Below are 15,074 nucleotides of genomic sequence, written 5' to 3'. Positions count from 1 at the left end.
AAAGTACCATCGGTGTCCACAGAATCGCCTACCTGCCCTCCTGACTTTAGAGTTCCCTATTACCACTGCCATCCTCTTCAGATTCCTGCTCTTCCGCACATCATCGGGGAATTGCCTGAGTTCATGTACCGGCTCCTTAGAGAATAAGAGACTGTAGACCAGTGCGGGGTGTGTCACATCGTGACTGGCTCAGCCTGGAAAAGGAAACAGAAATTTTGTTCCTTTTCTTTGGCTCAGTACTGACAGCTTAGGAGTGTCAAGAGAACGGGGTCCATTGAGAGAAAAGTATAAGTGAGTAGAGCAAAGATGTTCTAAGTCAGTAGAACAAGTAAATCCCCCCACCCCCACCGTCACCTCTGCAGGGTTGCACAGTTCAGCAGAAGCTGAGCAGTGAAAGCAGTGAAACCACCCGCTCCACACAACACTCTCCTCTCCAGAATCACGTGTGCACTTGGTGCTCGCTGGAACACCGGGGGATCTGCAAACTACCAACAGAGGGGAGAGTGGAGCCTTTAACAGCGAATCTGAATCAGATCAGAAATGTTTCTGGGCCGTCGTTCATTTTCAGACACACTAATCTCTGATCACCCGATTACACCCAAACAGTGTCTTTAACGAGTATTTTTATTATTAAAGAAAATATGTTGTGAGCTCCATGTTCATCAGATCAGGAATTGACAACCTATTTCTGTCCGTCCTAAGATGTTCGAAGGAAACACAAGGAGACTCTGCGGACACAAACTGAAAAACTGAGAGTGAACACGATCCTGATGAGTGAGAAGGTGAAGGTTTTCCAGCTGGTTGATCGATACGCTGAGCTCACGGTCATTTCTACTGTTCGAGATCGGACACTGGTGGAACATGAGCTGCTGGCAAGAGGCAGAGACCACGAGCAGTGGAGAGAAAAAGATCTCCGTGGTAAGCTGGAAAAAATCCGGACTGATCAGTTATTCAAGAAGAGCTTTGTTCAAAAATTGAAAAGATCTATCTTTAGAAACAAATCCGGGATGTCCGCAGCAGTGGCCGGAGTCCCAGGGATCGGGAAATCAACAATGGTACAAAAGATTGTTTATGACTGGGCCACGGGGAAAATATACCAAAAGTTCCAGTTTGTCTTCAGTTTCAAATTCCGGGATTTAAATGCCATTAACTGCAGAATAAACCTGAAAGAACTGATTCTGCATCAATATCCCTACTTTGGGAATATCCTGAGAGAGGTCTGGAAACACACAGAGGGACTGCTGTTCATATTTGACGGATTGGATGAATTCAAGGACAAAATCAACTTTGTTGATGGTCGGAGAGACACAGAATCACAGTACACAGATCCTGAATTCAAGTGCAACGTGTCTGACATTGTGTACAGTTTAATCCAGGGCAAGCTGCTCCCAGGGTGTTCAGTGCTGGTGACCACCCGTCCCACTGCGTTACATTTATTGGAAAAGGCAGACATCAGTATCTGGGCTGAAATCCTGGGATTTGTTGGCGAGGAACGGAAGGAATATTTCATCAGATATTTTGAAGATCAGACGGTGGCAGAAGCTGTTTTCAAACACGTGAAGGAGAACGAGATCCTGTACACCATGAGCTACAACCCATCCTACTGCTGGATCCTCGCTCTGGCACTGGGCCCCTTCTTCACACAAAGAGTCAGGGACCCGCAGCGAGTTCCCAAGACTATCTCCCAACTGTACTCCTACTATATTTACAACATCCTGAAAAACCACGGCCGTGAGATTGAGAACCCCCGTGATGTGTTACTCAGGGTTGGTCAGATGGCCTTCAAAGGAGTGTCCGAGAGGAAGATTGTGTTTACAGATGGAGATTTGATCAAGTACGATCTGCAGCCTTCCCAGTTCCTATCCGGGTTCCTGATGGAGCTTTTGGAGAGAGAGGATTCTGCCCGGTGCGTGGTGTACACATTCCCACACCTCACCATCCAAGAGTTTGTAGCTGCAGTCGCACAATTCCTGAATCCACATCCCGAGGATATCCTGAAATTCCTTACAGAAGTCCACAGCACGACAGATGGGCGATTTGAGGTATTTCTCCGTTTTGTTGCTGGTCTCTCCTCCCCAATGACAGTTCGGGGCCTGGAGGAGTTTCTGGGTCCATTTCCTCATCAAACAACCTGCCGGGTGATTGACTGGGTGAAGGAGGAGGTTAAACGCCAGAGTGGAAACACAGAGAGTGAAGCTGGTAAAAGGAGCCGCCTGAACACATTGCACTACGTTTTTGAGTCTCAGAATCGTGGGCTGGCTCAGGCCGCACTGGGATCTGTGGAAACACTTTCATTCCGTGGAATGACACTGACCCCGATTGACTGCGCGGTCCTGTCTCATGTCATCGGACTCTGTGATACAATAAAAATCCTCGACCTGGGGAATTGCCACATTCAGTGTGAAGGAATACAGCGGCTGGGACCCGGGCTGCACAAGTGCCAGGAGTTGAGGTAACGATTTATCTCTCTCTCTGAACTGTGAAACTGAGTTGTTTCAATGTAAAGGGATTTGGGTAAATTTGTAGTAAATCAGATTGTGAAGAATTGTGACAAGTGCCCACGGGGATCGGTCAGTAATTCCCCGAGAATGGGAGGGTTCTGTGGTTGCTTGTGAAGGGATGTTGGAGACTTCATCAGATCAGAGATCAACGGCCATTGGTTTAATGGTAGTAAATCACAGGAATGGCTGTGTATCTCTCTGCCTGCGACACGTCCATGGACAATGTTCCTTCTCACTGTTACTGACACCCAGACCGACACTGACTGCAGCAGGTGGGTCAGAGATTCACACCCCCTTCCCGGTGAGAGACAAGAGACCGTCAGCAGACTGCCCCAGTGAGAAGGAAAGAAATACCATTGTGAGATTGTCCTCCCACTGCCATTCCCCGTGTGTGACTTTGCTCACTTCCAGATACACAAAGAGCGAGGGCGCATCTCCTCTGGGTCTCTGTTCAGACCCAACGCACATGTACAAAAAAATTCTGCGTCCTCTCGTCTTGTAGGATTATCGTTTACCCTTGGAATCCTTCTGTGGGACCTCTCATCACAAACCCCCTTCCATTCTTTGGAATCTCGCCCCTATCCCCATTCCTCCTGTGGGTTCTCTATTACTCTTTCCTCATCCTCCTGTGGGACGTCTTTTCCACACAACCCCCCCCCCTTTCCTGTGAGATCTCTCTTCCCCATCGCCCTTCCTCCTGTGCGATTTCTCTTCCCATCCCCTTCCTCCTTTGGGATCCCTCTTCCCCATCCCCATCCCCCTTTTTCCTGTGGGAACTCTCCTGCCCATAGAATCATAAAATCATAGAACACCACAGCACAGAAAACAAGCCATTCTGTCCTTCTAGTCTGTACCAAAACCTTATTCCGCTAGTCCCATTGACCTGCACCTAGTCCATAACCCTCCAGTCCTCTCCCATCCATGTATCTATCCAATTTATTCTTAAAGCTTAACAGTGAGTCCATATTTTCCACATCAGATGGCAGCTCGTTCCACACTCTCACCACCCTCTGAGTGAAGAAGTTCCTCCTAATGCTCCCCCTAAACCTTTCCCCTTTCACGCTGAAGCCATGTCTTCTCATATTTATCTCTCCTAATCTATGTGGAAAGAGCCTATTCGCATTTACCCTGTCTGTACCCTCATAATATTGTAAACCTCTATCAAATCTCCCCTCATTCTTCTATGCTCCAAGGAATAAAGTCCTAACCTGTTCAATCCTTCCTTGTAACTCAACTCCTGAAGACCCAGCAACATCCTAGTAAACCTTCTCTGCACTTTTTCAAACCTACTGTTATCTTTCCTATAGTTCAGTGAGCAGAACTGCACACAATACTCCAAATTTGGCCTCACCAATGTCTTATAAAACATCACCATAATATTCCAACTCCTATATTCAGTACTTTGATTTAAGAATGCCAGGATGCCAAAAGCCTTCTTTACAACCCTGTCTACCTGTGACGCCACTTTCGGGGTATTATGCATCTGAACTCCCAGATCCCTTTGTTCCTCCCCACTCTTCAGTGCCCTACCCTTTATCGTGTACGTCGTACCTTGATTTGTCCTCCAAAATGGAACACCTCACACTTGTCTGCATTAAATTCCATCTGCCATTTTCTGGCCCATTCTTCCAGTTGGTCCAGATCCCTCTGCAAGCTTTGAAAGCCTTCCTCGCTGTCCACAACGCCTCTATCATAGTGTCATCCACAAACCTGCTGATCCAATTTATCACATTATCATCTAGATCATTGATATAGACAACAAACAAGAATGGTCCCAGCACGGATCCCGGAGACGCACCACTAGTCACAGGACTCCAGTCTGAGAAGCAATCATCCACTACCACTCTCTGTCTTCTCCCACACAGCCAATTCAAATCCAGTTTACAATCTCTCCATGTATACTAGTGTCTGGAAATTTAGAACTAACCTCTTATGTGGGACCTTGTCAACGGCCTTACAAAAGTCCTAGTAGACAACATCCACAACCTTTCCTTCATATGCATTCTTGGTAACCTCCTCGAAAACTACTACAGGATTCATTAAACACGATCTACCACATACAAAGCCATGCTGACTATCTCTAATCAGCCCTTGGCTGTCCAGATCCTTGTATATCCAAATCTCTCAGAACAACTTCTGATAATTTACCTACTACTGATGTCAGGCTCAATGGCCTGTAATTACCTGGTGTACTTTTGGAGCCTTTTTCAAACAACGGAACAACATGAGCTACCCTCCAATCCTCCGGCACCGCACGCGTGGATGATGACATTTTAAATATTTCTGCCAGGGCCCCTGCAATTTCTACACTAGTCTCTCTCAAGATCGGAGAAAATATCATGTAAGGCTCGGAGATTTATCTACCTTTATTCGCTGTAAGGCAGCAAGCCGCTCCTCCTCTTTAATCTCTATATGTTCCATGTCACTACTGTGTGTTTGCCTTAATTCCATATCCGCTATGCCAGTTTCCTGAGTAAACACTGACGCAAAAAAACTGTTTAGGATCTTTCCCAGCTCGTGAGGCTCCACACACAGACGACCACTCTGATCTTCTAGGGGACCAATTTTGTCCTTTACTATCCTTTTACTCTCAATATACTTGTAGAAACCCTTCGGGTTTACCTTCGGGTTTACCTTCGGGTTTATCTGCCAAAGCAACCTCATGTCTTCTTTTTGCCTTCCTGATTTCCTTCCTTAGTATTTGCTTACATTTTCTATACTCTTCAAGTACCTCATTTGTTCCTTGTTTCCTATAGCTGCTAAACACCTACTTAAGCAGATCGCCAATATCCCTTGAAAACCAAGGTTCCCTCTGCCTGTTAACTTTGCCTTTAATCCTGGCAGGAACATGCAAACTCTGCACTCTCAAAATTTCACCCTTGAAGGCGTTCCACTTACTGAACACATCGTTGCCAGAAAACAACTTATCCCAATCTACTCTTCCCAGATCCTCTCTCATTTCCACAAAATTGGCCCTTCTCCAATTCAGAACCTTAACTGGTGGACCAATCCTATCCTTATCCATAATTATCTTGAAACTAATGACATTATGGTCACTGGACCCAAAGTGTTCACCTACACATACTTCTGTCACCTGACCTGTCTGGTTCCCTAACAGGAGATCAGGTACTGCACGCTCTCTCGTTGGTACCTCAATATATTGATTTAGAAAACATTCCTGAACACATTTGACAAACTCCACGCCTTCTAAACCTTTCTCAGAGTGGGATTCCCCGTCAATATGTGGAAAGTTAAAAACCACTACGATTACAACTTTCTGTTTCTTACATTGGTCTGCTACCTCTACAGATTTGCTCCTCCAATTCTCTCTGACTATTGGGCGGTCTATAATACAACCCTATTAGTGTGGTCACACCTTTCCCGTTCCTCAGCTCCACCCATATGGCCTCTTCTCGACGAACCCTCCGGGCTGTCCCGTCTACGCGCAGCTGTGATATTCTCCCTGACTGGTAATGCCACTCCTCCCCCTTTCATCCCTCCCCCTATCACGTCTGAAACAATGGAAACCCGGAACATGAAACTGCCAGTCCTGCACCTCCTGCAAACCAGGTCTTACTAATAGCAATAATATCAAAATCATCATGTGCCAATCCACGCCCTAAACTCATCTGCCTTACCGACAATACTCCTTGCATTGAAATAGATGCACCTGAGAACATTTCTATCACGTACAAAACTTTGATTTCTGTCTATACAAGCAGTCCTCGTATGACACTTATCATCCTCCAGCTCACTATCTGCTCTCACACTCTGGTTCCCCTCCCCAGGCAATCTAGTTTAAAACTCCCGGAGCAGAACTTGCTAACTTACTGGCAACGATATTAGTCCCCTCCAGTTCAGGTTCAAACTGTCCAATTCGAACGGGTCCCAGCTCCACTCGAAGAAAGCCCAATTGTCCAGAAACATGAACCCATCCCTCATGCACCATCCCCTCAGCCACGTATTTAGCTACATTATCTTCCTATTTCTAGCCTCACTAGCACGTGGCACAGGTAGCAATGCACCTGTGAGATCTCGCTTTCTCAACCCCCTTTCAAGCTCTGGGCTCTCTGTTCCCACTCCCCCTTCCTTCCAACTGTTGGATCTCTCCTCAGCAAACACCTTCCTCCTGTGGGATCTCTCATCCCCATCCCCCTTCCTTCTGTGGGATCTCCCTTCCCCATTCCTTCCTGCTGTGGGATCGTCCATCCCCATCCCACTTCCTGCCGTGGGATCTCTCTTCTCCATACCCCTTCCTCCTATGGGCTCCCTGTTCCCCATACACCTTCCTCCTGTGGGATCTCTCATCAGCAGCTCCCTTTCTCCTGATGAATCGCTCTTCCCCATCCCCATTCCTACAGTGGAATCTCTCTTCTCCAACCCCCATGCTCCTGTGGGATCTCTCTTCCTCATCCCCTTTCACCCTCTGGGGCCTCCGTTCCCATCCCACTTCAATCTGTTGGATCTCTCTTCCCCATCCCCCTTCCTCCTGTGGGATTTAAACTCCCCACCCCTTTCTTCCTGTGGGATCTCTTTTTCCTATCCCATTTCCTACAGTGGGATCTCTCCTCCCCATCCCCCTTCTCCTGTGGGATCTCTCCTCCCCATCCCCCTTCCTCCTGGGGGATCTGTCTTCCCCATCCCCCTTCCTCCGGTGCGATCTCTCTCGTGCATCCCCCTTCCTCCTATGGGCTCTCTCTTCCCCGTCCCCCTTTCTCTTGTGGCATCTCTCTTCCCCATTCCCCTTCCTACTGTCGGATCTCTCTTCACCATCTCCCTTCCTCCTGTGGGAACTCTTCCCCATCCCCCTTCCTCCTATGGGATCTCTCTTCCCCATCCCTTTAGCTGGAGTGGGTCTATTTCAAAATTTCCCATTGACATTTCTGCTTTTCGAACATTTTTCTCTCCATCGGGGAATGGGACAGAATATGTGGAGTTCACAGGGTCATACCGACAGACGATATTACTGACATTCGGCGAATACCCTGGAGCTGGGCAGTGAGGGACATTGACTGTGATGTGAACTCCGATCGGTGATTTACTGAAGATTTTAATGTTTCCTGAAATATCCGAGTGAGAGAAATCCCCTCAGACTCACGGTTTGAATCACTTTGTTCATCAATCTGTCTGTTTGCGTTTAGACTTGGGCGGAATGAACTGGGAGATTCAGGAGTGAAAATGGTGTCTGCAGCTCTGAGGAACCCGGAGTGTAAAATACAGAAACTGGGGTAAGTACCAGACTGTGGGAGATTGTGTTTACAGTCACTGGATGTCTGACACTGAATATTAACGTGATCAGTAGAAACAAAGAAAACATAGAAAACATACAGCACAATGCAGGCCCTTCAGTCCACAAAGCTGTGCTGAACATGTTTCTATCTTGGAATTTCCCATAGCCGTCCATACTTCTAAGCTCCATGTAGCCATCCTGGAGTTAAAAGATCCTATCGTTTCAGCCTCCACCACCGCCGCCATCAGCCCATTCCACGCACTCACCACTCTCTGTGTAAAAAAACTTACCCCTGACATCTCCTCTGTACCTACTTCCAAGCACCTTAAAACTATGCCCTCTCGTGCTAGCCATTTCATCCCTGGGGAAAAGCCTCTGACTATCCACATGATCAATGCCTCTCATTATCTTGTACACCTCTATCAAATCACCTCTCATCGTCTGTCACGCCAAGAGAAAAGGCCGAGTTCACTCAACCTGTTCTCATAAGGCATGCTCCCCAATCCAGGCAAAATCCTTGTAAAACTCTTCTGCAAACTTTCTATCGCTTCCATGTCCTTCCTATAGTGAGTTGATCAGAACTGAGCACAGTACTCCAAGTGGGGTCTGACCAGGATCCTATATAGTTGCAACATATAACTATATAACCATAACAGCAAGGAAACAGGCCATGTTGGCCCTTGTCGTCCATGCCGAACACTTACGCTCACCTAGTCCCACCGACCTGCACTCAGCCTATAACCCTCCATTCCTTTCCTGTCTATATATCTATGCAAATTTACTTTATATGACAATACCGAACCTGCCTCTACCACTTCTACTGGAAGCTCATTCCATACAGCTCCCACTCTCTGAGTAAAGAAATTCCCCCTCGTGTTACCCTTAAATTTTTGCCTCCTAACTCTCAAATCATGTCCTCTTATTTGAATCTCCCCTATTCTCAATGGAAAAAGCCTATCCACGTCAACTCGATCTATCCCCCTCATAACCTCTCAACTCTTAAACATTACCTCTCGACTCTTAAACTCAATCCCACGACTGATGAAGGCCAATGCACCGTACGCCCTCTTAACTATAGAGTCAACCTGCATAGCAGCTTTGAGTGTCCTACGTACTCGGACCCCAAGATCCCTCTGATCCTCCACACTGCCAAGACTTACCATTAATACTATATTCTGCCATCATATTTGACCTACCAAAGTGAACCACTTCACACTTATTTGGGTTGAACTCCATCTGCCACTTCGCAGACCAGTTTTGCATCCTATCAAAGTCCCATTGTATCCTCTGACAGCCCTCTACACCCCCAACCTTTGTGTCATCATCAAATTTACTAACCCATCCCTCCACTTCCTCATCCAGGTCATTTATAAAAATCACAAAGACTTGGGGTCCCAGAACAGATCCCTGAGGCTCTCCACTGGTCACCGGCCTCCATGCAGTAAATGACCTGTTTACAACCGCTCTTTGTCTTCTGTGGGAAAGCCAGTTCAGGATCCACAAAGCAATGTCCCCTTGGATCCCATGCCTCCTTACTTTCTGAATAAGTCTTGTATGTACCTTATCAAATGCCTTGCTGAAATCAATACACACTGCATCTTCTTCCTTCCTTCATCAATGTGTTTAGTCAAATCCTCAACAAAATCATTCAGACTCGCAAGGCACAACCTGCCTTTGACAAAGCCATGCTGACTATTCCTATTCATATTTTACCTCTCCAGATGTTCATAAATCCTACCTCTCAGGATCTTCTCCATTAACTTACCACCACTGAAGTAAAACTCACTAGCCTATAATTTCCTGGGCTATCCCTACCCCCTTTCTTGAATAAGTGAACAAAATTCGCAACCCTCCAACCCTTCGGAACCTCTCATGCCCTCATTGATGATGCAAAGATCATCGCCAGAGGCTCAGCTTTCAACAGTAGCCTGGTGTACACCTCCAAGTCGGGGTGACTTATCCTACTTGATGCTTTGCAAAAGCTCCACGACATATTTCTTATTGTCTACATTCTCAAGCTTTTCAGTCCACTGCAATTCATCCCTACAATCGCCAAGATCCTTTTCCGTCATGAATACTGAAGCAAATGGTTCATTAAATACCTCTGCTATTTCCTCCGGTTCAATATGCTCTTTTCCATTGTCACACTTGATTCGTCCTATCCTCTCACATCTTATCCTTTTGCTCTTCACGTACTTGCAGAATGCTTTGGGGTTTTCCTTAATCCTGTCCGCCAAGGCCTTCTCATGGCCCCTTCTGGCTCTCCTGATTTCATTCTTAAGCTCCTTCCTGCTCGCCTTATAATCTTCCAGATTCATATCTTTACCTAGTTTTTTGAACCTTTAGTAAGCTCTTCTTTTCTTCTTGACAGATTTACAACAACCTTTGTGCACCACGGATCTTGTCCCCTACCGTCCTTTCCATGTCTCATTGGAGTGTACCTTCTCAGAACCCCATGCAAATATCCCTTGGACATTTTCTACATTTCTTCGGTACATTTCCCTGACAACATTTTTTTCCAATTTATGCTTACAAGTTCCAACCTGATAGCCCCATAGTTCCCCTTACTCCAATTAAAGGTTTCCCTAACTTACCTGATCCTATCCCTCTCTAATGCAATGGTAAAAGAGACAGAATTGTGATCACTATCTCCAAAATGCTCTCCCACTGAGAGACCTGACACCTGACCAGGTTCATTTCCCAATACCAGATCAAGTACAGCCTCCCCTCCTGTAGGTTTATCTACATATTGCGTCAATAAACCTTCCTGAACAGACCAAATAAACTCCACCCCATCGAAACCCTTCACTCTAGGGAGATGCCAATCAATATTTGGGAAATTAAAATCTCACACCTCAACAACCCTGTTATTAAAATTCCTTTCCAGAATCTGTCTCCCTATCTGATCCTCGATGTCCCTGTTACTGTTGGGTGGTCCATACAAAACACCCAGTAGAGTTATTGACCCCTTCCTGTACCTAACTTCCACCCACAGGGATGTAGTAGACAAACCTTCCATAACTTCATCCTTTTCTGCAGCCATGACACTATCTCTGATCAACAGTGCCACGCCCCCACCTCTTTAGCCTCCCTCCCTGTCCTTTCTGAAACAATTAAAGCCTGGCACTTGAAGTAACCATTCCTGCCCCTGCACCATCCAAGACTCTGTAATGACCACAACATCATAGCTCCGAGAGCTGATCCACGCTCTAAGCTCATCCGTTTTATTCATCATACTCCTTGCATTAAAATAGACACATCTCAAACCATCAGACTGAGTGCCTCCCTACTCTATCACCTGCGTATCCTCCCTTTCACACTGTCTCCAAATTCTCTCTATTTGTGAGCCAACCTCCCTCTCCTCCGTCACGTCAATTTGGTTCCCTCCCCCCAGCAATTCTAGTTTAAACTCTCCCCATTAGCCTTAGCAAACCTTGCTGTCAGGATATTGGTCCCCCTGGGATTCAAGTGCAATCCGTCATTTTTGTACAGGTCACCCCTGCTCCAAAAGAGGTCCCAATGATCCAGAAATCTGAATCCCTGCCTCCTGCTCCAATCCCACAGTCACGCGTTTATCCTCCACCTCATCCTAATCTTATTCTCACTGTCACGTGGGACAAACAGTAATCCCGAGATTACTACCTTTCAGGTCCCGCTACTCAACTTCCTTCCGAACTCCCTGTCGTCTACTTTCAGGACATCTTCCTTTTTCCTACCTATGTCATTGTTACCAATATGTACCATGACCTCTGGCTGTTCTCCCTCCCACTGCATTATATCTTGGACGTGATCAGGAAATCCTGGACCCTGGCACCTGGGAGGCAAACTATCATCCGTCTCTTTCCTGCGTCCACAGAATCACCTTCCTGACCCCCTGGCTATAGTCCCCCACCACGACTGTCTTCCTCTTCCTTTCCCTGCCCTTCGGAATCACAGGGACAGACCCTGTGCCAGAGGCACTGACACTGTTGCTCCCCAACCCCGTAGGCCAGCCCTCTCCGGCAGTATTCGAACAGGATTACTTATTGTCAAGGGGTACAGCCACAGGAAACTAGTACCTGTTTCTTGCCCTTCCCTCTCCTGACTGTGACCCACTTCTTCAGTCTTCCGTTGCCCCGGTGTGCCCACCTGCCTGTAACTCCTCTCTATCACCTCCTCACTCTCCCTGACCAGACGAAGGTCATCGAGCTGCACCTCCAGTTCCCTAACTCGGTCCCTAAGAAGCTGCAGCTCGACACACCGGGCGCAGATGTTGCCGTCCAGGAGGCTGGGAGTCTCCAGGATCTCCCACATCTGACAGCGAGCACAGTAAACCAGCCTCACACACATACTCTCTGTCTGTATTGTAAACAGATAACCTACCTCGCCTCGACCCTTTATCGCCGAAGCCCCGTTGAGCCAAAGCCTTCCTACTCTGTCTCCCGCTCCTCTGACGCTCGCTCTGTAAATCTGTCTTCTTTTTAAACTCTTCTCGCTGTTCTCACTGGCCGACTTGCGCAGTCGTGCTGAAGAAAAAAAATCAGTAAATTGTGTTACTGATAAACACTGGTGATTTGTCCCGTCCCCTGCCGCTCTGTGTCCTTCACCCTCTCTCTCTCTCATCCCCAGGCTGAACAATGTCCGTCTCACAGATTCTGGTGCCGAGGATCTCGCCTCCGCTCTCAGTGCAAACCCATCACTGACGGAGCTGAACCTGAACAATAACAATCTGGGAGATTCAGGAGTGAATCTGGTGTCTGCGGCTCTGAGGAAGTCAGAGTGTCAGATACAGAAACTGGAGTAAGTACCAGACTGTGGGAGATTGTGTTTCCAGTCACTGGGTGTCTGACACTGAACATTAATGTGACCAGTAATTGTGTTACTGATAAACATTGGGGATTTGTACCGTTTCCTGTCTCTCTGTGTCCTTCACCCTCACTCTCTCACATCTCCAGGCTGAGGAATGTCGGTCTCACAGATTCTGGTGCCGAGGATCTCGTCTACGCTCTCTGTACTATCCCATCACTGACGGAGTTGGACCTGAGTGAAAATAAACTGGGGGATTCAGGAGTGAAAATGGTGTCTGCGGCTCTGAGGAACACGGAGTATAAAATACAGAAACTGGGGTAAGTACCAGACTGTGGGAGATTGTGTTTCCAGTCACTGGGTGTCTGACACTGAACATTAATGTGATCAGTAATTGTGTTACTGTTAAACACTGGGGATTTGTACCGTCTCCTGTCTCTCTGTGTCCTTCACCCTCACTCTCGCTCATCTCCAGGCTGAACCAGGTCGGTCTCACAGATTCTGGTGCCGAGGATCTCGTCTCCGCTCTCAGTACAAACCCATCACTGACGGGGCTGAACCTGGAATCAAACTCTCTGACAGACCGATCTGTCCCCGGTCTCCGCCACCTCATACTGACCCTCCCGAATCTGGAGCGGATCCGGTGAGTGTTTGTGTTAATGTTCAATGTGATAAAATATCAGCGGATCCGCGGGTTTTCTGGTGATATTTGTCTGTGAGTGTTGTTGAAAAATTAACCCCGGACCCCTGTTTCTGACACTGTTGTGTAATCTGTTTATTTCATCATTATTCTCTCATCTGTTTCAGTCTGTTCTGGAATCCGTTCAGTGAGACCGGGGAGGAGGAACTGAAACCTCTGCAGGGAGTCAGACCCGGACTGACAGTGGATCTGTGAACATCTGAATGTGGGGAATCGGTTCAGTGCGACCGGGATGGAGGAACTGAGATCTCTGCAGGAACCCAGACCCGGACTGACAGTGTGGACCGTGTGAACATCTGAATGTGGGGAATCCGTTCAGTGAGACCGGAGAGAAGGAACTGGGATCTCTGCGGGAAGTCAGACCCGGACTGACAGTGATCCTGTGAACATCTGAATGTGTGAACATCCCCGCCCGCGGGATGAGGACATTTTGGCCGATTCCCCGCCCTCCCCGTTATCTCCCACCCTTACCTTTAATGGCCGCGCGCCTGGTTCAACTCCCAACGTCTTTAACAGAACCGGCTCAGGCCTCGCGCTGTGTGTCGCTCAGAACGGTCCCGCCGTGACGTATTTCTGCCTGTTGTCCGACGGGGCAGCTTCCGCCGGATGTGCGTGTTCGAGACTCCCGCGTGAGACCCCGGAAAATTACCCAGACAGGAAGAGCCCGGGTTCCAGGGCTCAGTCTGGGACACAGCTGTCCCGGGGTGGGATTATCCCGGGAGAGAATCCTTTTGCTCCCTTTGCTGAGGACGGTGCATTCGGCTGTCTGGCCGATATACTGATGTTAAATGGACAAATCCCTCGGCAGTGACCCTGGATCTGCAGCGATCCGGACACGGCCCTGAAGTGTGATTTATAATCATTGCTTCCCCAATGCAGAGTGACGGTGAGAAACGGGACTGATTATTCAACCAGTCACCCGTTGTCGCGGTCAGTTAATTGTGTGTGACTGTGAGTGAGCAGGAAGTAGCTTATTTATTCACACACGTCAGCAGCTTCACACATTGTTTAATTTACATTTGTCATGATGAAATCAATAAACGCTGTAACTTCCTGTCCTGGTGCCGGACTCGAGTTTTATTTGAGGTTTCTGTTGCCCCCCGCACCCTATGCACTGCAACAGTGGGTCGGAGCTCCTCACACTGACACAGTAGCGTCTCAGCTCCAGGCTGAGGGAGGTCGGACTGGCAGAGTCTGGGCGCCCAGGATCTCACCTCCAACAAAGCCCCTTCCTGGCTAACTGATCCCCGCAGACAGATAAATTGATGATAATATCACACGTTAGACCACTGAGGTCCCGAGTACGAAACTGATCGGACGTGGAATACCGGCTTTACCCACGGAGTGAAGCTCCCTCCACACCATTCCATCACACACACCCGGGTTCAGACACAGAGTGAATCTCCCTCCACATCGTTCCATCACACACACCCGGGTTCAGACAGAGTGAATCTCCCTCCACACCGTTCCATCACACACACCCGGGTTCAGACACAGAGTGAATCTCCCTCCACATTCTCCCTTCTCACATTCCCAGGGTCAGACACAGAGTGAATCTCCCTCCACACCGTTCCATCACACACACCCGGGTTCAGACACAGAGTGAATCTCCCTCCACACCGTTCCAACACACACACCCGCGTTCAGACACAGAGTGAATTTCCCTCCTCACCGTCCCATCACACAATCCCTGGGTCAGACACAGAGTGAATCTCCCTCCGCACCGTCCCATCACACACTCCCGGGGTCAGACACAGAGTGAATCTCCCTCCACACCGTCCCAGCACACGCTTGCAATGCAAAACGCACCTTTAACAATGACCTTTAACGGCCGCGCGCCGGGGCAGATTCCCAACGT

General features: G+C 48.0%; 1 protein-coding gene across 1 annotated transcript; it reads left to right on the top strand.

The window, feature by feature from the left end:
• Positions 1 to 210: 210 nt before the first annotated feature.
• Positions 211 to 13,985, top strand: LOC132389664 (NACHT, LRR and PYD domains-containing protein 3-like). Its single transcript, XM_059962201.1, has 6 exons — positions 211 to 2,452; positions 7,643 to 7,729; positions 12,340 to 12,510; positions 12,666 to 12,836; positions 12,992 to 13,159; positions 13,324 to 13,985. The coding sequence occupies exons 1-6, from the start codon at positions 771 to 773 to the stop codon at positions 13,409 to 13,411; spliced, it is 2,367 nt and encodes a 788-aa protein (XP_059818184.1). The 5' UTR covers positions 211 to 770; the 3' UTR covers positions 13,412 to 13,985.
• The last annotated feature ends 1,089 nt before the right edge of the window (positions 13,986 to 15,074 follow it).

The sequence above is a fragment of the Hypanus sabinus genome, unplaced genomic scaffold, assembly GCF_030144855.1.
Source record: "Hypanus sabinus isolate sHypSab1 unplaced genomic scaffold, sHypSab1.hap1 scaffold_62, whole genome shotgun sequence".
Taxonomy (NCBI): domain Eukaryota; kingdom Metazoa; phylum Chordata; class Chondrichthyes; order Myliobatiformes; family Dasyatidae; genus Hypanus; species Hypanus sabinus.
Note: the sequence above shows the minus strand (reverse complement) of the source record. Positions and strands in the feature narration are given on the sequence as shown.

Excerpts from the sequence above, each read along its gene's own strand:
- LOC132389664 (XM_059962201.1), top strand. The coding sequence starts at position 771 with ATGAGTGAGAAGGTGAAGGTTTTCCAGCTGGTTGATCGATACGCTGAG. Across the intron at positions 2,453-7,642 it reads CACAAGTGCCAGGAGTTGAG|ACTTGGGCGGAATGAACTGG; the intron begins GTAACGATTTAT and ends GTTTGCGTTTAG. Across the intron at positions 13,160-13,323 it reads CCGAATCTGGAGCGGATCCG|TCTGTTCTGGAATCCGTTCA; the intron begins GTGAGTGTTTGT and ends CATCTGTTTCAG.